The sequence below is a fragment of the Anguilla anguilla genome, chromosome 12, assembly GCF_013347855.1.
Source record: "Anguilla anguilla isolate fAngAng1 chromosome 12, fAngAng1.pri, whole genome shotgun sequence".
In the NCBI taxonomy this organism is placed as follows: Eukaryota; Metazoa; Chordata; class Actinopteri; order Anguilliformes; family Anguillidae; genus Anguilla; species Anguilla anguilla.
Genome location: NC_049212.1, coordinates 12,462,568 through 12,483,562, shown reverse-complemented (window position 1 = coordinate 12,483,562; position 20,995 = coordinate 12,462,568). Strand labels below are relative to the sequence as shown.

The 20,995-nt window shown below is 42.9% G+C and overlaps 1 protein-coding gene across 12 annotated transcripts in view; it reads left to right on the top strand.

The window, feature by feature from the left end:
• Positions 1–20,995, top strand: part of LOC118210279 (disks large homolog 2-like) — a 128,961-nt gene that overhangs the window by 35,516 nt on the left and 72,450 nt on the right. Inside the window, exon 1 of one of the 12 annotated variants that reach the window (XM_035386323.1) lies at positions 10,974–11,266. The exons of 10 other annotated variants lie outside the window; for them this stretch is intronic. In XM_035386323.1, coding sequence (XP_035242214.1) covers positions 11,189–11,266 — 78 coding nt within the window. In that variant the 5' untranslated portion in view covers positions 10,974–11,188. Of the gene's footprint in view, positions 1–10,973; positions 11,267–20,995 lie in introns of those variants that run through there. One more of the 12 variants, XM_035386326.1, reaches the window with a different exon arrangement.

The following is a 20,995-nucleotide window of genomic DNA, read 5'->3' as shown; positions in this document are numbered from 1 at the left end:
GTCATGCCTCAATAGCTTTAACGCAGTGCTATAATTTTCATGCCAGAGAGCCATCTTTTTCTCTGCAGTCCCTGTGATGAGTGGCAGGCATCGGTGTTTATCAGAGTTATAAACTATTGTGTTTCCTTGATTGCAGTTAGAGGATGGAGTCATAGGCAACTTATGTTCTATGATATTTTTTTTATGAAAATCTACCTTGGAAAATGTATGCATGGAGTATTGCTACCAGGGCTAAACAAGGCTGGGTGTTCTGAACAGTTTAAGATGTTAAGGTGTGTAGGGGCATGCAAGGCCACACAGTAAGTAATAATTTATGGGGTTTTTTTAATGGTCCAAATATGGGGTTAGAATTACTGTTAATTCAGCTGAAATGAGCCAAGAAGGCAACCATGCAATGGTTTTTACAATTTATTATATTTTAAATAAAATAAAAATATTCAGTCAAGTGAATACCTCAAATCGCAGATTTTTAAAAAAAAGTCATTGTCTAAATATATTTTACTCTTCATTCCCATGAAGAGAGAGAGAGAGAGAGAGAGAGAATGTGGGGAGAGGGAGGGAGAGGGGGTGAGAGAGAATGGAGGGGAAAAAAGATGGAGAGAGAAGAAATATGTGTGTGAGAGAGAGAGACAGAGAGAGAGAGATGGTGGGAATGTGGGGATGGGAGTGTTGTGAGAGTGCTAAGGAGTGAACAGGAAAAGGTAAGCACGGCTCCAGATTGTCTGATGATGAGAGATTTAATGATGATCAGGCTCCCCGGAGAACGCAGTAGCATCTCCCCCCCCCCCATCACGATTACCCAACGTTCTATCTCCTCCCGGTGTGGCACAATCTGCTGTGCTCCACCAGCAGCCCATGAGCAAACATCTCCTCCACACTGCCCACACCACTGTGCTGGCTGAGGAGAGGGAAGGTGAGGGATGGGACAGGGGTAGGCTGTGCCAAACTCTTGATAATATGTAAATATACATCATTAAAAATCAATTTGTCAACAGACATATGAATAAGTGTTAATAAGTACATCAACAATACGAGTTTTGGTAAAGTCCCACAAGTTCTATGTTAAATATTCACTCGCGATCTCATCAGACTGAAAGGCTGTATCACCTGTCTGTGAGTTTCCTCTTGTGTGTCATTTTGGAAAATAGTCTTTGGTCTGTTCTGATATGAAAAATGACATATTTGTGATACTTGCTGTAACATTCTTTGAAAGACGATTTTGAGGATTAAATCCTCTCTGCTTTAGTTTAAATTGGTTTTAGGTTAATTATCCAGGCTCTAATAATACAGTAATGTTGAGGAACATACGTTGCACTTGACTTGTTACAAATGAATACTGCAGCTAATAGTTTCAATGTGGATTAACGGCATTGTATGAATAATTAATATATGCCATTCAAAGCTTCTGAAGCTGATGCCTTTCCTTCAGGTGTTTAAAAAGGATAGAGTCATTTAATAAATGCGAGAAGAAGAATATCAGTAAATAAGCTGAAATAGAATGTATTTTTTGAAAACAAAATTGCTGTGTTTATTTTCTGTTAATTTCATATCAGTTTGCTCTCTTCATCGAAGCCATACTCCCTGATCTAGTAAAAAAAAAAAAAAAGCTTAATCATTTTAGTGCAGAGGGTTTTAACAGGGTTTTCAGTATTCTTTTAGAAAAGTATTATTAGTTTGTGCATGCATAATCTAATCACAGAGGAGAAATATCATTTCTTAACACTCACTGTTTGGCACAAACATATTTGAAGACTTTATGTGCAGTCTTCTGTATAGGTGCCAATAATACTTATGTAGAAAGAAAATAACTGAACATCTGCCACAGCTATGTGGGTTATATTTGATCCTTCTGGTAATTTACTGGATGAATCAGTGGCATTTGGCTACATTATATATTGTACTGTAGATAAAACATGGAACTGAAACTTTGAAATCCTTACAGTCCCACCTGTATTGGTTGTCTGGCTGATCGATTGGCTTGGTGGGGGTGTACAGAGAGAATGGGCATTGCTCTGGCTACTGAGTTAACATTTATCTATCAGTCTTCAGTGTTCAGTGTCAAAAGGGCTGGCCAAGCATTAAGTACATAATTGAATATCATCTGTTGGAATAATGAGAATAAGCAACAATGTGATTCAGTGTGGCACACACCAGTTGGGAAAGTGTTGGAAATGGTACTGTATGCATAATAATTCTTAGACATCATCAAATTCATCTTGAATTGCAATAGTTTGTAAGCACAATTTCTTTTGAAGGACAGCCAAGGGTAATCAAAGCCAAAGAAAAATGTGGAATCAAAGTCAGTTTCCTCAAGTGAAAAACTGAATATTCATGAAGGATAAGAGCTTTTTTTCCGTTTTCATCCTAATCAAGCTTTTTATCCGCACAGTTTTTCTGAAGGCTAAACAGTTGCTACTTTTGAAGTTTGATCTTTCTTTTCATTTCCTGGATAATAAAATAGTACTCTTGTGAAATTTTAGTAATCCTCAGCTCTTTGTAAATTGGCAACATTTCAAGGAACATGGATGAACAGTTCTCTCTGGAATACCGAAAAGTGTGCATTCGTCTGATGCATTTACAGTATGTACGTATAACATCTTTGCTCTAAACAACAGATGTTCGGAAGGTCACCTTAACTAGCTTCAGGAACGATCGGAATACCAAAGCAGGAAGAGAGTTCGTATTTATTTATATATTTATTGCATAATTTGTGAGGTAAACATATCCCGGCTTTCTGCTGATTGGTCATTTGAAATGCAATCTCCTCATGTCTCGACTCTCACAGATTAAGACCCACTTTCAAGGCTTTTGAGACATTACAGAACTCAACACTTTGGATTACAGTCTGCCAGATCTGATAGTAAATGCCTCTTCTGCCCGGACACTATGACTCTGAAAGCCTAAATTGTCGAAGAAAGAGTTTATGTGAATCATTTCCATATTGGAATCTAGGGGTTAGTCCTGTGAACATGCTATAGTGCTGTAGCTGATATATTCTGTTGTTAGTCAGTATTACATTGTAATCTTTATACTGCATGTGTTATTCTGTGTTTAAAAGTATCAGAGTGCTGAGCACTGTGTCTAATGGTGTACCTGTTGAATTAAATTAAGTGTTGTACTGGATTTTAGATGGTGTGCAATTCTGAGGTTGTGATCCTGCCATTGTGCAATTGACCAAGGTTCTGAAGCTGAATTGATCATGTCCCGTAAACAGTGTACACATGGAGAATGTAAACGGTGAAAGTTGCTGTGGATAAGAACAATTAAATGTGAAATGTAAAATGCAATGACTAGTAAATCAGCAGGCCTCATAGATAAGCCTGTGGTATTTTAAATGCTAGAGCCCTTGATTGCTGTGCTTTTTGAACTGTAAATTTGGTAAGTCGTTTTTTTATTTCAAAAATGCCCTTAATGCTAACTCTCATTCATGAGCTCTCAATTACTTCATTATTGATGTGCATATATGCATCTATATTTGTGTGACACTTCAGACAGTAGACAGTTGTCTATAGCATTAAGTAACTACTGTACAATAACATAGTAAAGGTATGCGACCTGTGTATGTTGGCTTTGTGAACGTTAAGATGAAAACTGCTAATTGCATTACCATCAATGTCTGTTTTCCTGGGTGATTCCTGCTCATGTTATTGACACCTCAGTTATTATATAAGACTACCATGAGTATCTACGGTGTGGTTGCAATACACATAGGCACCTTTTCCATCTCATTTCAAGAACTTGTCTTCTTTCTTGAGTTGTCTTCTTTTTATAATGTTTAATTTAGCTATTGATTATCTGGTAATGTCCCTTGTTATTCCTGTGGAAGAACAGTGACTTTAAGGACGTTCTATTCTGTGAGAATACTCTTATTATGAGTGGCATGTGAACACAGGTGAGGACCTGCTGGAGTAGACACACGTTCATTTAGCTGTTTTTCAATGAGAACTCCATGTTACAAGGAATGGCCTTGTAGAAACTACCACATGAATAATAATATCCTTAGCACTGTTTACTTGAAAGGGCTCACTGCAGTTAAATATGTTATGCAGTTGTACTGAATCAATGCAGAGAGAAGGATTTTCTGCGTACGAGGGTTTTGATGTGAGAGCTGCCGTTGTAATTATTTTTATTTTTTTCTCGGCAGTCAGTTTCCCGGTGTTTGCGTTAGTTCCCTCTGTGTTCTTCAGGTCTAATCAGCTGTAATCAATGCCTCATTACCCCTGAGCTGAGCTGAAAATCAGTGGTGTCAAAAATTTTGACTTGTAAAAAAAAAATAAAAAATGAAATAAAATTTAAAAAATAAATAAATAAAACATTAAATTGTGACGGCTGTTAAAGCTTCCTGGTAATCACCGGACCTATTTCTGGTCGTGGCATCGTCGCTCTGTTCACCAGCCGCAGCGGCACAGGCCTGTCAGCTACTGTAAGGATTCAGCACCACGGAGAGCGGCATTTCCACAACCTTTGCTCTGACCTTCCTTCGCTGCCTGCTTCCATTAAAGGCAGTGGAAGAGAGAAAACACAAGCGGCCTCTCTCAGTGGAAAGGGGCCATTTGCATTTAATTGGAGGGTTTCAGCCTCCTGGAACCTGCGGACAGCAGGACAGGCCTGTGAATGAGAAATAGAAGTGTAGGAAAGACAATGCATTTTATCCTCTCCTCAGTTTGCACTTACGTCATTTCTAAGCATCGATATTCACGACAAATACTAATTTAAAGTTAAATGTTTTAGCGGTTAATAATCAAAGAAATTTTAATTTTAAGATTTTCTTTGCTAGTTGAGAGGACCATGCTTCCGGCAACATGTGCTCTGGATTTTTTTTTACGCAGAATCTCCTTCATTAGACTGGGTCTGAGTTAATAACTCTCCCTCTCTCAGATGTGCGACCGGGTGGGGGCTGGAGACCAAAGCCGGCTTCAAACAAAGCTCTGCAGCCCCCGCCAGACACAGGGCGGGGGCACTTTGAACCCCCCGTGCCCCCGCTGCGAGCGCGCGACCTTCAGCTCAGCGCTCGCCCTCCCCTCCTTCTCTCCCTCTCTCTCCTCTCCTCCGCCACCTTCCGCCGCGTGTTGTTCTGGAGCTGCTATGTGCAGCTTCCGGTTTTTTAACATTGCATTACAGGCATTTAGCAGATTCTCTTATCCAGAGCGACTTACACAACTTTTACATAGCATTTACACTGCATCCATAAATACAGTAGACTATATACTGAAGCAATGCAGGTTAAGTACTTAAGTGCTCAAGGGTACAACGGCAGTGTTCTACCCGGGAACTGAACCTCTGACCTTTAGGTTACAATGGGTACTTCCTTACCCATTATACCAGACTTAACCTGGACATCGGAGCCTGTCCTGTCGGTTGCTGACGGGTGACACCGCGCCCTACAGGCGCTCCCGTAAACTCCCTCTTTACGCTGCGTGGGCCTCCCTCAGATTCCCCCTCCGTCCTCGACGTAGCTGCGCTCGACGTTTTCTCCCCTGACGGCCGACACTATGTCGTATCGAGTAAACATCCGTGAGTAAGTTCTCCGCGGGGATTAGCGAATCTGGCATTCGAATTTAGGGGCCATTATGGAAATGCGGCGACCGTTGACAGGGACCCGTTAGGAGATAATTGGACGGCGACGGTGGGGCGGGTTGAGAGGTCAATGACAGACCGAAGGTGCGTCGGGCAAGTAATTGACGGCGTGAATTGGACACGCCGAGCGTGCCTCAGTGAATGCAGATGCGCCGCGTCCTTCGTTAGACGAGCACGCCTCCGGGGGCTCCTGTCCTTCGCTGGGCGTGCCGGTTTTTTTTTCCCCGTGTTTCCGTTAAGGTGGGCGAGTCTCTGTAGGCTAGTCTCTTTCGCGCATGTGCTAGCATGTAGAGGAAAACAGCGAGTTTTTATTTTAACGAAACAAAAAAAATGCACAGAAGCCACAAACCATCACGGGGCGAAGGCAACAAGCAATAAATCAGAAAAAAAATATGACTAAAGCCCAGTAGATCTAATTTCTCATATTCAAATTGTTCTCGTATGCCCGTGCGCTGTTTTTTGTTTATATTATTATTTTTTAAAAAGGATTTCAGGGATGCTGATTTAATTTCCCAGAAATATCGTGACTTTGTGCAGCCAGGGCAATTAGCCGTAATGAGATCAATGTGTCCAGTCGCTGCACGGCCAGAGTTTGCCTCCACTTTTTCATCTGAAAACCCCTGACAGGACCATCATTCTGTACCGCTGCATCATTACAAAGAGTCATTTAGCTGCAGGCCTGATCCCTAATTCAAAGCCAAATGATGGAAGGGCACTCATATAATCAGCAATGCTCTCTGTTGTGCATTGGGGAAATTGAAAGTTGTGATGACTATTAAGGAGACAGAACCTCGTATAATCTTCATGTCTGGCCTGGCAATACTATAGCTGGGCCTCTGTCTGCACAAGATACATTTTAGTGTCCAAATGTATTTTTATGAGAGAATAAATCAAATCTAGCTTGCCTGACCTGTTGCTCAATTGATAGTCCCCTTAGAGAAGTTATAAAATAGAAGTAAACTTCTACTTTAAATATTGAATAAATTGAATAGAATACCCTGATTAAAAGAGTAAATGCATTAAAGCTTTACAGGTCTATTTCAGAATACATTGCTGCATTATGATTACAGGACTTTTAAAATTTTCATTTTATTTTAGCAGTGGCCTGTTATTTTAACATTTGTGAATAAGTTAACTTACGGTGAGTCAGTTTATACATGATTTTCACATTATCACCCGTTGATGATCTCCTGCTTTAGACATGTAGTTACTGTGGTGTTCAGTCATCACTGAATTCAACTTCTGCATTGAATGCAAGCAAACCTTCAATCCACTGTAGCCAGAACTGAGCCGTGTCCTCCGCTTTCAGTAAAACATTTCAGTGACCATTTCAGGCCAAGCCTGTGATTTTGTGCGATTCTTTACGCTGAGGTAAACTTTGATTCAATCAGTGAGGTAAGTGTGACACACGCTGGGCCATGCATGCGGTCGGAGGCTTTAGTCAGCTTGGTGCCTTTGTGTTCTGAGTGTTATTGTACACGAGAAACACTGTCGCAGACGGTCACAGATAGTGGATGCGGACGCGCTGGCATGTCCGAACGTGATTATTCAAATATGACAATGATTCAGACTAAACTTTAACGATCCGCTCCAAGCCTCAGAGCCTTTCAGAAGTAGCTGCGAAAGAGGCGTTATTCTTCTTCTTTGTTTTTTTCTGAAGTTCCCCTCAAAGGTGTGCTGGGATGCTAATGGAGCAGGGCAGGGAGGCTGGTTAGGGTGTGGAGGGCTAATGGGGTTCAGGACCAGAGAAGCCCGGGGTAGCCATCCACCATCCTTCCTCCTGTTAACCATTTTTACCTCATCCTCTACTTTTCCTCTTTGAGTCCTAAAGCAGTCTTTCTGCATATGGTCATTTAACAGTGCCAACTAAGAAAAAAATAATCTACTACCCCGTTAATATTTGTCTTAAATTTTAACTGCTCCTCGTTAGGTGCTCCAAAACCTGGAGTAAAAAATAAGTAAATACATGAAATCTACCATGAGGAAAGATTATGCTGTCAATAGAGCTTAAGGGCAAAATCATCCAGAGGTTACCCAGAATTCAGTGCGGTGTGGAAATGATGCGAGAAGGTTGGTCTTCATGATTCATATTCAGGGCTGAGTGCTGAAGTATACCTGATCCTGATGATGTTAATAACAGTGGCAGCGAAAAGGCAATCTAAGCTCTTTCACATTTTCCTTTTAGGTAAGAACACTGCTGATTTAGAGGACCCACCTAGACCTTCAGTGGATGCTCCTCATTTTTAAACGTATTCTATGAAGACAGCGAACCTTGTGATTTCCCATATTATACCGCTCAATGTAATGGCAGAGTCAGAAATGGATCTGTAATGGATCCATATGGGGACTGTACTTCTTACCAGTCAAGTGCTACCAGTCCACTGCAGACCACATGAATGGCTGCTGTATTAATGCCGTAGATTTCTCTCAGATGTGTCCCCTGCTTTAACCTTGTGCAAAATGCTGAGATTGTCTTTAATGAGTTCTGCTCGTACTTTTCGCCCGGTCTCACGCCAGACCCGTGGTGCTCCTTTGATTCCCAGCAGATGCAGGGACTCGAGCGTGTCCCCTGGGAGCCCCTTATGCAGCATGCACGCTGAACAGAGCCGACGCAGGTTCGCCGTAGCGGTGCGAGCTATTTTTGCTTTTCTCCCCACTCAAACCAGGGCTTCCGACTGGCACGCTTTGTAAGGACGCTCACCGCCAAGTGCAGCCTCGCCGCTATCGCTGACGTATTTTTTTTCCTCGTCCCACCAAAGAGAACGTTTCAGGTCAGGCAGGATTACTCCGGCTACTGCAGAGTTAGCGCCTGTTCCAGTCGCACGGGTCGAAAAAGCCAGACCGCGCAGACGTCCGGCTACGATGCCCCCCCCGGCAACAGCGGCGGCGCGCGCTAGCGCTAGCACCAGCGTGTTCCCGTCGGCGCGAGGCACGGCCCGTTCTGTTTCCAGGCACCTGTCGGGGACATCGTCTCCCGTTTCGTTGAATTATTTATGGCGCGTCTGATTTCGTGACGTGCTTGTTATGCCATCGATTTTGGGTGTAGATTAGCGCATGCTAATGAAGCCCCCGTTAATAAGCCCCCTGTGAAGTGTGAAGGACTGCCGACGCCATTCTAATGAGCTTTCCTGCTTCCCCCGGTCCCCGCAGTCACTGCGTCGAGTCTCGGGCCTCTGAGCCGCTCACAGGAACACGTCTGCACTTTTATTTCCCCCTCCCTTCCCTTTCACTCGCCATTTTTCTCCAGTGCGAGTTCCTGATCAATATGTTAACTTCGTTAATGCTTCTTTAACTTCCGAGTATCAAGTTTCAAGTTTCATTTAGCTTCATTTATTTATTACAGTTCGACAAGGCAGGGTACAGCAGCATAAAAACACAGTTTTTAAACAGTGAATCCTGAAATGCGTCAAACATAACAGCGATCAACATCGTAAGCAAAAAGCATAAAATTAGGAGCATAATCTCTAGAATAAAATAGTATCATTTAGATGCTAGATGATGTTCTCTTCCTCTTTAGTTTGTGTGTGCCTTTACAAAACACTAATTTAAAAAAGTTTCTTTTTAAAAACTCTCCTGCTGTCAGTATGGCGCATTATATAACTTAATCACGACTGACATGACAGTAAACTCAAACAATGGAAAATTAATTACCGGGCTTGGACAGTGATTCAAATTTGTCTCTATTTCTTGGGCTAACAACACATTTAAAGGGCTATAAAACAGAGTTTGGATGCAGTACCAATCTGGAATAAAACCTGGTTTCAAAATCCACATTGAAAATATGAAAATAAACTTGGTTTAGACATTTGCTTTGTTTCTTCTCTGCATGCAATATTTTTTTTTAATTAAACATTTGTTTTGATTCAGAGAGCCCTGTTGCTTAGTAACCTGATGTTAGTTTTTTTTTTTTTTTGTATATTAGTGATGGAAGTTTTATGGCAATAGCGGCTAATTCTAGTTTCCTACAAGGGTTTCTGTTAAATGAACAACACTATTGAATAGCTACCTTTTGCACACGATTCTTAACATTTACAAATATTGTATCTTCCTAAATCAACGTGGTTTGGCATAAATACAGTGAAATAAAAAAATAAATAAAATAGAGTTTTTAATTAAAGATTCTTATTTACAATTTTTAAAAAACATTTTTATTATTGATATATATTATGAACAGTGTCAGCTAGCAGGTAACTTGCTATATTTTATGCATATTTTTCCTTCAGCCTGTATGTTAGTTGAGATAATTGACATGGATAAATAAAAAATAAAAAACATAGTCCTTAAAAGGTTGTACTGTTCTGTATAGATAAGAAAGTGGGAGGAATGTATTCATATGCTACAAAGGTTTGTCATTTTAATTAAACGATGCATTGTGCTGTGCAGAATTGTTATTTTTATAATAATATCTGTATTTGTACAGCACTATTTCAGCACTACAGCGCAAGATCACAAAAACAGGCCAAGCATAAAGGAAATATTCCTGCTTCATTAATAATAATAATAATAATAATAATAATAATACTAATAATAATAATAATAATAATAATAATAATAATAATAATTTAAAACTGATAGTTTTACTGATATTTTTAGCAGTTAACCTATAATTATTTAATGGCAAATGGTAGACACAGTAGGCAATTAAATTTTCATGGTCAACAGAGGGCAACGTGTCTGTGTAAATGAGTGTGAGACTGTGTGTGTGTGTGTCTGTGTGTGTGCGTGTATTGTGTTGTTAGTGTGTTAGAGTTCCTGAAAATGTATAATCTCAAAAACTATTCTCCCCTGTTGACCGACGAATGATTGATTGGTGGGGGTCTTGCCGGAAAAATAGAAAATGAGAAAAGTTATCACTTTGAGAGAATCCGCAACAAACAGGCCACTGTGAGCAACGTTACCATCCCTGCATTCTCCTCCCATGAGTCATTCTGACCATTCCCCAAAGACTCCGAGGGCCAATGGGGGTGGGATTATCTGCTTTGACAGCTGTCAGTCAAATGGCTGGGAACAGTAAATATGCTTTGTGGGCTACTTGGCCACTGATCAACAGCGATGATCAGGTGGCCATAGCGCTGGAAACACACACACACACACACACACACACACACAGATGCCCACTGCAACAGGCTGAGTGTGGGATGGGTGTGAACATGCTGGTGATATGTAAATATACTCACTCTCTCCCTCCTCCCATCTGAGAGAGACAGAGAGAGAGAGAGAGAGAGAGAGAGAGAGTAGGAGGGGAGGGAGTGTGGGACAGAGGCAGAGCGAGGGAAAGAGAGAGGGGGTGTGAAGGAACGAAAAAGAGCAAGAGGGAGTGTGTGTGAGAGAGCACGAGGGAGGGTGAGAGCAAAGAAGAGAAGGAGAGAGGGCAAAAGGGAGTGAGTGAGTGTGTGTGTGCGTGTGAGAGAGAGAGACAGAGAGAGAGAGAGAGAGAGAGAGAGAGCACGAACAAGACCTGAGTCCCACTCCTAGAGACTCTCTTCTCCTTGCGATTGCTGCCTTGGATTACACTGAAGAGAGTGGAGCTCTAACCTATGCTGGAACGCGCTTACCAGTTCTCATTCTTCGGCTCCGACACAACCTTCCGTGAGCTCTCTCTGCCACAGCTATGTTTGCCTCTATCTGGTATGCCAAGAAGCTTGGGAGAAGGCTAGTAAATAATGCGAGGAAGGCTAAAATGCAAAAGGTAGGTGTGTGTGTGTGTGTGTGTGTGTGTGTGTGTGTGTGCGCTTGCGTGCGTGTGTGTGTGTGTGTGTGTGTGTGTTCAGTTCTCGGTGTATTGGTTATTGGAATTTCCCCAACAGCACAGATTGCTCTTATTTCACTTTGAACACAGCAACATGTTTCTATAAGAATATAAGCATTTGACAGCACGCTGTCTTAAGTGATTTGTGAGGTTTTTGTTCATAGGTAACAGTGAGAGACATTGAGTGAACGGGACTGTTCAGCTAGGTTGTGTCCTGTGCGTTAGTAATGAATACATAATAAAACACATGTATTCCCTTTGAAAAGCCTTTGTTGTGCGGCATCATTTGCAAGGGTAATAGCCTGTGCGTTCAAGTTCTCAGGACAAGCTGTCAGATGTGCGTGCTACCGCTGCTTACTCACTGGGAGCTACGTGGTGCCGGTGTTCGTTAATGTGGGATTGCTCTCTCTGCTTCGCGGGGCGTATGATGCTGAAGCCACTTAACCCTGTAAAGAGTAGGTTTAGAAAAAAAAAAAAAAATGTTTTTCAAAACTATGAGTCAGTGTTCTAGAACTCTCATACTTTCAATTGACCAGCAGTGATTGTGACATCAGCATTAGAATGTTCAGTTAAGAACCCTGCAGATCTATATCTAAACAGAAGTCTGGCTACATATACAGAGTGTAGGATATAGGCTTATTTTATTACTGTACGTGGGGTGGAAAAGACGAGCAAAGAAAACCAAGATAAACCAAGCGGTTCTGTCCCGCGGCGTGTTTCCGTCAGAGTTCAGTCCGGTTCCTTTAAGATCCGGCGGGCGGGTTTTCGCGGTTAGCCGTACCGGCCGAGGCGTTCCACGAACAGCGGCGTTTGGTTGCGCGGGGGTGTGAGGCTTTCGCACGCGGCATCAACAGGTTGCACGGTGCCCGCACATGGCTTCAGCTGCCAGTCCCAGATGGCATTTGCACCTCTCTCTCTCTCTCTCTCTCATGCTCTCTCTCTCTCTCTCTCTCTCTCTCTCTCTCTCTCTCTCTCCCTCTCTCTCTCTCTCTCTCTCTCTCCCCCTCTCTCTCTCTCTCACACTCTCTCTGTTCAGCAGGGAGGACTTCAGAAGGAAAAGCCCTGGCTCTAATTCACTGCACATGAGGGATGACTGTGCGCTGCAGCGGGGCAGGGGGTGGGAGGTGGGAGTGTTGGGGGGGGGGGGGGGTGCTTGTAACCGGAGGCTTTTAGGGGAGGGTCCCAGCAGGGCCTCTGCCGGTGCTCCCCTCGAAGCAGTTCTCCTGATCTCAGCACACATCCAGTGGTAGGAGTTTTCCCCTGCACAAGGGTTCCCTCTGAGCATATTCATGATAAATAGCGAGTTTCAATGCAAACATCACAACACTCACCGTATTCATCATGGCCAGTGGAATGATCACACATTTTTGAAAACTTTTTTCCTCCCACCTGAAAATTCCATATCTAGGACATTTAAACACACGTGGAACTTAATTCCAGTTAATCACCGTATTAAAGATAAATAATAGTAATAATCTTCAACATCATCGGAATCAGAATTCTAATCATAACAGCCCCAATTTCTCATCAGTACTCCACTCCTTTGGTGGAGTACTATACATGAGAAGGTTAGCGCAGTAAATATTGTGTTTTGAGGGTCGGGTGGGCGGCTGAAGGGGGAGGGTGCAGATTTTGGTGTAGATGTGGTGGGATGTGGCAAACCCAAATAACGGCGACATCATCTGTTCTGTGACCACCTCCTCCAAGAGTTTTAATTTCTTTTCCAAACAAAGTTGTAATCTCATAAGTAGTGCTCTCAATACTAGTAGATGCCATTTGCATAGCGCCTTGAAGTATTTTTTTAAGGTGGCCAGGGGTTGGTAGAGGGGGCCATCCCATCAGCCACCACCCACTGCAGATGCAGCGCCCACCTGTAGCTCGTTCACGCAGTGATGGTTTACCTGTGCGTAAATCTGCGCTTCCCACATGAAACAGGAGAGAGGATAGGTGGCTCGGAGCCGAGCGGAGAGTTAGGCCCGTGCTTATTGGCTCTGGCTGACTGTGAAGCGCCCACACACGGTCATTTATCTCCCTCATCCAGGAAAGGCACACACAGCCGAGTCCTGTACCCCCAAGGAGAAAAGCCCTAATGACAAAAAAGCTGTGCCTTTAAGCAAAAGTAAACACCAACTTTGTTTTAGTGCTGACGCTGGCTATTTCCCCATCGGGTTTTTTTTTTTTTCTGCGAGGTCTTGACACTGCCGCAGATGATTAAGGCTGCCGTTTAACGCTCGGAATATCTAAGGAGGTCGCGATTATGGTGTTTCTCATGGTAAATTTTTTTAAATTCATGGGACCATCTTGTCACGTGGTATGTGTTCTCCGCTGAAGGGAATAGGCTGCTTTTCACAGGTCGATCACCAGTTGTGCTGTGCAGTCACTACACTCGAGAATCAAATTCATGCGCAGTTGGAGCAGTTTCCCGCCCACCTTCTCTGTTCGTAACAGTCATTCTGTTAACGAGCGAGCGACAGCAGAGTTCGGATTAGGACACCTGTTGGTTTGGATCCGGCTCACTTAGAATCTCGCTGCGGTGCAACCAAGTGTGAACAGAAGGGGGGGGGGGGGGGGCTGAAAGTTGATCAGGGTCAGAAATGGCATTACCCCCCCTCCCCTCCCTCCGGAATCTGCACAGCTGGGAGGCACTCTAATTAGGAGGCTCATTCATTTTGAAAGGGTAAGCTCAAGTTTGCTCAGGTGTAGCTGAGGTCAGAGCTAATCCGTACTGAATACGTGAAAAGGAAAGGTTTCAGGGAAAAAAAATCACTAGAAGTGTTTCTCTCGAGCCGAAATGAAACTTTTCATGATTGATTCGCTTCTGTTGTTGGGAGCTCTATTTTTCTGTCTGTTGACTGTGACTGTTATCTCTGGCAGATTAATTACTCTCAGTGCCCAATTTAGCAAAGATACAATTATGCAGTGCAAAATACACTCTCATCGCTGGGTGGATGCTCTCCTACTTGGTCTCATGCTTTGGCACTTCTTAAAATTCTGCTATGGACCCCTGCATTTCATGGACCCCTGCAGTTCGGGAACGAACTGTTTAGATGGAAAAACTATCGGAGCGATAAAATGAAACTCGAAAAGGAACTGCTTTCTTCCATTATTTGATTACACTGCCCCAACCCCTCATCCCCCCCTGCCGACACACACATACACACCTGCCCTTGGGATAGATCTGTTTGTTTGTGATTCAGAGGTAGGAATTATAAATAGCATTTTTGTTTCCTGTAATGGTCCCAGAAAATATATATTTTCCTCCTGGCTGGAAAACCACTCGTTTCGTGTCTGTGGCTGTCTGCAGGACATTATTGAAATGCACTGTATTGCCATTCTTTTGCAACATATGCCCCTAAAGAGTTGGGTATGCTTGGGGTGCAGGGCTCACTGAAAGGAACTCAGCATCTCTCATTGACTCCAGATTCTCCCACCGCGCCGGTCAATGCCAATGCTGGTCTGTCCAGAACATTCCCCGGGGTTTCACCTATGTCATAGTAAAGCGGTTAATGCCATTAAGAGCATACCCTTATGCATGGTTTCTGTGCCGCTAGGGGGTCTGCAGTTATTTTCTTTTGAAAAATATTATATTTGTAATGTATTCTACAGCGTATTAGCTGCACAGTTCTACATTACAGCATCTACATTACATTACAGGCATTTAGGAGACGCTCTTATCCAGAGCGACTTACACAACTTTTTAACATTGCTTCCATTTATACTACTGGATATACAGGAAGGCAGGTTATGTACCTTGCTCAAAGGTACAACGACAGTGTCCAAGCTGGGAATCGAACCTGTGACCTTTAGGTTACAAGACCAGTTCCTTACCCGTTGTACTACAGCACACTGCCTCCCGACTATCCCTGCTACTTACCAGATGGTGGCAGTGTCCAGGCTACTCCATGCCTTAGAAGTGGCTTGATCCCTGGGCTTTGCTTTGTGTTAATAATAGTAAATGAGATGAGACATGGATAACAGGGTTGTGATATCCCAGAATCCTCTGTGGCATGTGTAGGATACTTATTTGGCAGCTCCTTGACTCTGCAGAAATGTGGGTAATTGGGAATTATAATTCAAACGTGATATCTCACCAATTAATTGTATGCAACGCATAGTCACTATTGCCAGTATATCAGCACAAAGGAGGAAGATATTAATAGGTCATTAGGTCTTGAAAATCATACACAAATACACATGCACCACTGTCAAATACAGATTTAATGTGGCTTTTCATTTGACATTGCAGTCAAACACTGCATTCACTGCCACTTAATGTTCAGAACCATCTGGGTATAAATATTTGATCTTTATTTATCTGGCAAAATCATTTGTCTGAAATAGTGTTGAATGGAAAGAAATCAAGACAGCCTAAAATAAGTAGTATGTGAACCATGGAAAATCAACTCTTAGTTTTATGGACTTGATTTGAAATTCACAAGTGCAGAAATCCTGATGTAAACTGCCATCTGTATTAGACTGAATGTGTTTTCAGTTCTATATTAATTGGGGTCTATATGCTGATTTGTTAAAGGGGAGGGGCCTTGCATACTGTACACTGTAACTGGCAGCTTGCACAGTGTATTCCTTAAACTGGAAGGGAAAAGTAACCTTTATTCGTTGCTCTGTTTATTTATTTTCATTTTTATATTTTCTGTATTTGTTGTGCCATTTTGACCTGTGATCTCATTAAATGCATGTTGTCATGGTGAATAATATAATGGTGGGTAGCTGTTAAGTTTGAAAAGCCATCAGATATCTGCAGGATATTACTAACAGCAGGGTGTTTATATGAAGTAAGGTATTCTCAGGTTGCCGGTTAGTTTTGCCGAAATGTAGTCTCAGGACGTTTTCGGATAATGGACTGCCATAATGCTGTAGGTATGAAAACATTAAGTTGTGAGCTGGATATTATCCAGAGAAGTGTTGAACACCAGCCTTAAAAACAGAGATGATTTATTATGCTTACTCTGCACCAATGTGTACCATATAATTTCCCTAAAGAATGGCTCACCAGTCTACATTATAAACTCTAAAAAGCCATATCTTATTAAACCTGAGGCTGCAAAAGTTTGTAATAATTTATTTGTTTATTTTTCCTTTTTTTTCCCTTTTGGCTGCATCAGGCTTATTGCTCTGTGATGAGAGTCTTAAAATTGGTTTTAGGGAGAAAGATTTATTTAATCTTGATTTATCTAAGGAATCCCTCCCCCTCCCCCTCCTCAAAATGTCAGTGTTCGCGGAGAGTAGTTAGCATAGCATTAGCGAGTCAAACTCTTTTTTTTTCTGTTTGGAAAACTGAAGGATCCACATTAATAAAACAATTAAATACAGCTGATTTATACTCCCCGGTAAATGTTTTGGCATAGCACGTGCCAAAGTAATCAAACTAATGGATGAAACTGTTGGCGTATGTCAAAGAGCCAAAAGGTTTTTAAAAACGCATTCAAGACTAGCGGAGCAGTTCAGAAATCATAATTAAGCAAGCGCGGAGTTCGGGCGACATTTAGTAACGCAGACGTGTCGGAAGGCAAGAGCAAGCCACGTCGCGCAGAAGCTCCCGGGAGCGGTGACTAATACCTGTTACAACACTGATTACAGATACTGTCAAAGAGATAAGGCTGACGGCGTGCGTTGCAACGACTTAATGGAACGTATCACAGCCAATACCTGCGGTGGCAGTCTTCGGAAGGTCAGGGATGAGGCTGAGTGCCTCTTCACTCCCGATCAGAGTGGGACGCTCGCCCCCGCCCGACCCGCGCTGGCGGTTCGGGGGCCTCGCTAGGTTAGCGGACGCATATAGCGCCGGTGTGGGAGGAGCGCGCACTACAAGGCCGACGCGCGGGGGAAAGGACAGGACGGCGTGCGTGAGCGGCGTGGCGTAGGGCCCGGAGTTTTCCGCCAGCGCCCGTGGTCTCGGAGTGGATCCGGCCCGCGCTTATCCGCTCCGCGGTGGGAGGAGGCGGGCGGCGTGAATGTGGGCGGGGCAGAGGAGATCCTGCGGGCCGGATGAGCCGAGGGAGAGGCAGGGTGGGGAGGCGGGCGGCCCAGGAAGGGAGAGGCAGTAGCCTGGGTGGGGAAACGCTGGTGCCAGGAGCTGGAACAGGGCTGGTGATGAAACATGGCAGAAGCAGCAGGGGCAAGGTCAGTATTGTGGTGACGTACGATTTAATTCTTCCGTCGTAGTGAACCTGTTGAATAGGACAAAATCACCCATATCACATCTAGACCCGATCTGCTACATCCCAGTGCAGTGATGAGATGAACAGGAAAATAAGGTTGAACACTGCCCCCGGTCGGTAACAGGGGGAGGTCTGTAAACTGCACAAACTACCTGTGAACAGTTTGCGCCGGGGGCTTACACACACCGCGTTTTGTTGTTCGTTTCTTGTTCGATAAGGGTTTTTTGGAACAAAAAGTTTGGTTTTGTACTGAATATACTGGCCCCTTAAGGGTCTGGTGCGTCCCCATGCGTCAGAAGCTAGCTGCGTTCTCACTGATTCTGCCGTTTTCATAAACGCACAATCACACATCGCAATAAGGTGATATAGCCTACTGTACAGGGCTCATAGCTATTACATTTTAAAGTTAAGATTGTTTCAACTAGAAAAAAAAGTACTCTGCTATTTTGAGGTGGCGTGAAAGCCATTATTTCAGTGGCATATGTAAAAAGGCAAAATCTGGAACAGAAGTGGAGCACTACGCCTACGTGTTGCTGCCTAGCACAAAAACCCTCGGAAGGGTATATTTATAGACAATTGAATAATTAAGAGATGGAGCAATTAACCAATCAGTTTGTCAGACCAAACAATAAAGTGGCATTCTTGTCTGTTATCACATGAAATGAAAATGACAAATGTCAGAAGAAAAAAACAAAAAGCTTTCTCCAGAGATGGGCGAGGTCAGGTCGGATGATTTATGTCAAAATTGTGGTATAGCAGACTCTGCAGGGGTTCAGCATGAGGCCATGTTCAGGCAGTGGCATCTGCATAACACGGAAACACATCGGGGCAGATGTATCAGGCACTGTATATGTAAATTCTGGGGGCCAATATCAATACCCTATCTGCCTATCTGTTTATCTGCATGGAAAGCTGGAGTCCAATAAATCTGATGTGGAAGAAGATTAAAAGGAGGAGGGCTGGAGAAAGCTGGGGCCTGTAGTGTTGATAGGATGGGAGCAGCTGGCAGAAATTAGTGGAGGAAGGAGATGTCTCCATCAGATCAGAGTTGGTGTGTGTATGTGTGTGCGTGTGTGTGTGTGTGTGTGTGTGGGGGGGTTGCTGCTAATCACGTCTAAAGTTTGAATGTTGTCTGAGGGTTGGCCTTGATGATTCAGGGTTGCCCGGGGGAAGAGAAGGACAGGTGTGGGAACCGTGGCAACCTTAGTGGAGGAGAAAGGCAGAAATGTGTCAGCAGCGAGCGTAGGTGGACGTGGGCGGAGGGGGCGGAGGGGGCGGAGGGGGCGGAGGGGGCGGTTCGGCTGGAACAGGGAGGAGAAGGCAGAGAGCAGTCTGCAGAAGTTTTATTGAAAGCAGCCTAGGATTTTAACGTTCCAGTGTGCATTTCTCAGCAGCGGAACGCGCAGACGAGACCGTGGAGAACATTGGTATGCAGGCAGTTATTCTCCTCTCAAAGGGCAAAGGTGCTCGCTTTGCCTGAGGACGTGGTCTGTGCTAATCTAATATGAGGGATGGAAGTAACGAAAATGATGAATTAAACGCTGAACCGATTAAATTTCAATTAAATTAAAAATTGCATCGAATAAAACACAATGAAATTAAATATTCCATCAAAGAAAAATTTTATTAAATTAAATATTGCATCAAATAAAATGCAATTAAAATTTAAAATATTTATTTATCTTGACATTTGTTTATTCACTAATAGTTTAATCAATTCAATGCACTGCATTTCCTATGGCCACCACTTTTATCAGTTTACTGTTGCTTTCACAACCACGTGTATCAATTCGATGCAGCTTTTCACACCATTTTAAGCAATTCAGTTGTAGTTTCACATTTTTTGTTGATTGTCGAGTGCGTAGACGTAGGCTACGTCTGTTGGTGGGATATTTGATTGACACTTGGGGAAAATGTGAAACTGTCATTGAATTGATAAAAATGGTGTGAAAATCTGCATCGAATTGATAAATGTGGTAGTGAAAGCAACAGTGAACTGATAAAAGTAGTGGCGCTAGGAATTGCAGGGCATCGAATTGATTGAACTACTAGTGAATAAATAAATGTCAAATACAATATTTAATTTAACTGCATTTTATTTGATGCAATATTTAATTTAATTGCATTGTATGTGATGAAATATAAAATTTTATTTGAAGCTAATTTTTTATTTGATTCCATTTTATATCATTCAAAGTTTCATTTAATTGCAATTTAATCGGTTCAGTGTTTAATTCATCGTTTGTGTGACTTCCACCCCTCATAGATCTAAAGGACAGGGAACAGAGAGTTGCAAGTTGATGGTGAGGTAGACGGGAAGGTAGATGTCTCTCAAACCACAGACAGATCAGAGGAAGTGTCTACTGGTCGAAAGGGAACAGTGGCAGGTGAAGAGAATGTGAAAGGAGACAGATTGTCAAAAAATGGCACTTGGCCCACAGTAGAGATCACTCAGTGGAGTCACTGCATTAGACACAGTTCACACTCTAGCTGCTCTCTGGAGAGACAGGAGTCAATAGACACCATGCAATCAATGAGAAGTGAGGCTTTTCAGACTGAAGATGAGAATGGAAGATTAAGTTGGTTTAAAAAGAGAATCATTTCTTCTTTTTTTACCAAAAAGTTGGATAACTGAAGGTACAGAAGTTTCTTCAGCTTTAGATATACTCTACACCTGCACAGCTGTGTTAGATATACTCTACACCTGCACAGCTGTGTTAGATATACTCTACACCTGCACAGCTGTGTTAGATATACTCAACACCTGCACAGCTGTGTTAGATATACTCTACACCTGCACAGCTGTGTTAGATATACTCTACACCTGCACAGCTGTGTTAGATATACTCAACACCTGCACAGCTGTGTTAGATATACTCAACACCTGCACAGCTGTGTTAGATATACTCTACACCTGCACAGCTGTGTTAGATATACTCTATACCTGCACAGCTGTGTTAGATATACTCTACACCTGCACAGCTGTGTTAGATATACTCAACACCTGCACAGCTGTGTTAGATATACTCTACACCTGCACAGCTGTGTTAGATATACTCTATACCTGCACAGCTGTGTTAGATATACTCACGCAGAGTATAACTGCGCAGATCCAGCAGTTCTGATCTCCTGTCTGCATGCACAGCTGCCTCTGACACCTTCTAGAGCGAGGCAAGGCATTTCCTCACCACAAAATCCTATAGTCTGCATTCTTAAATTGCCCTAAAGGTGCACTTCACAACAGCAATTTCCCTTGCGTTGCATTCTTCTTTTGTAAATATTTTATCTACTAGATCATGCCTCTATTTTTAATTTCTTTTTGGATGTGTGTGCCAAATCCTCATTTACTTCACTATGGGTTCCATTACAAACAGAGCAAATACAGTTGTCCTTGTTATTTACATTTAGATTGCCTAGCAACAGATAATACAAGCCCATCTTCATTTTACTTCTGCATATTGTGCTGCCTTGCAATACAGCATGACCATGT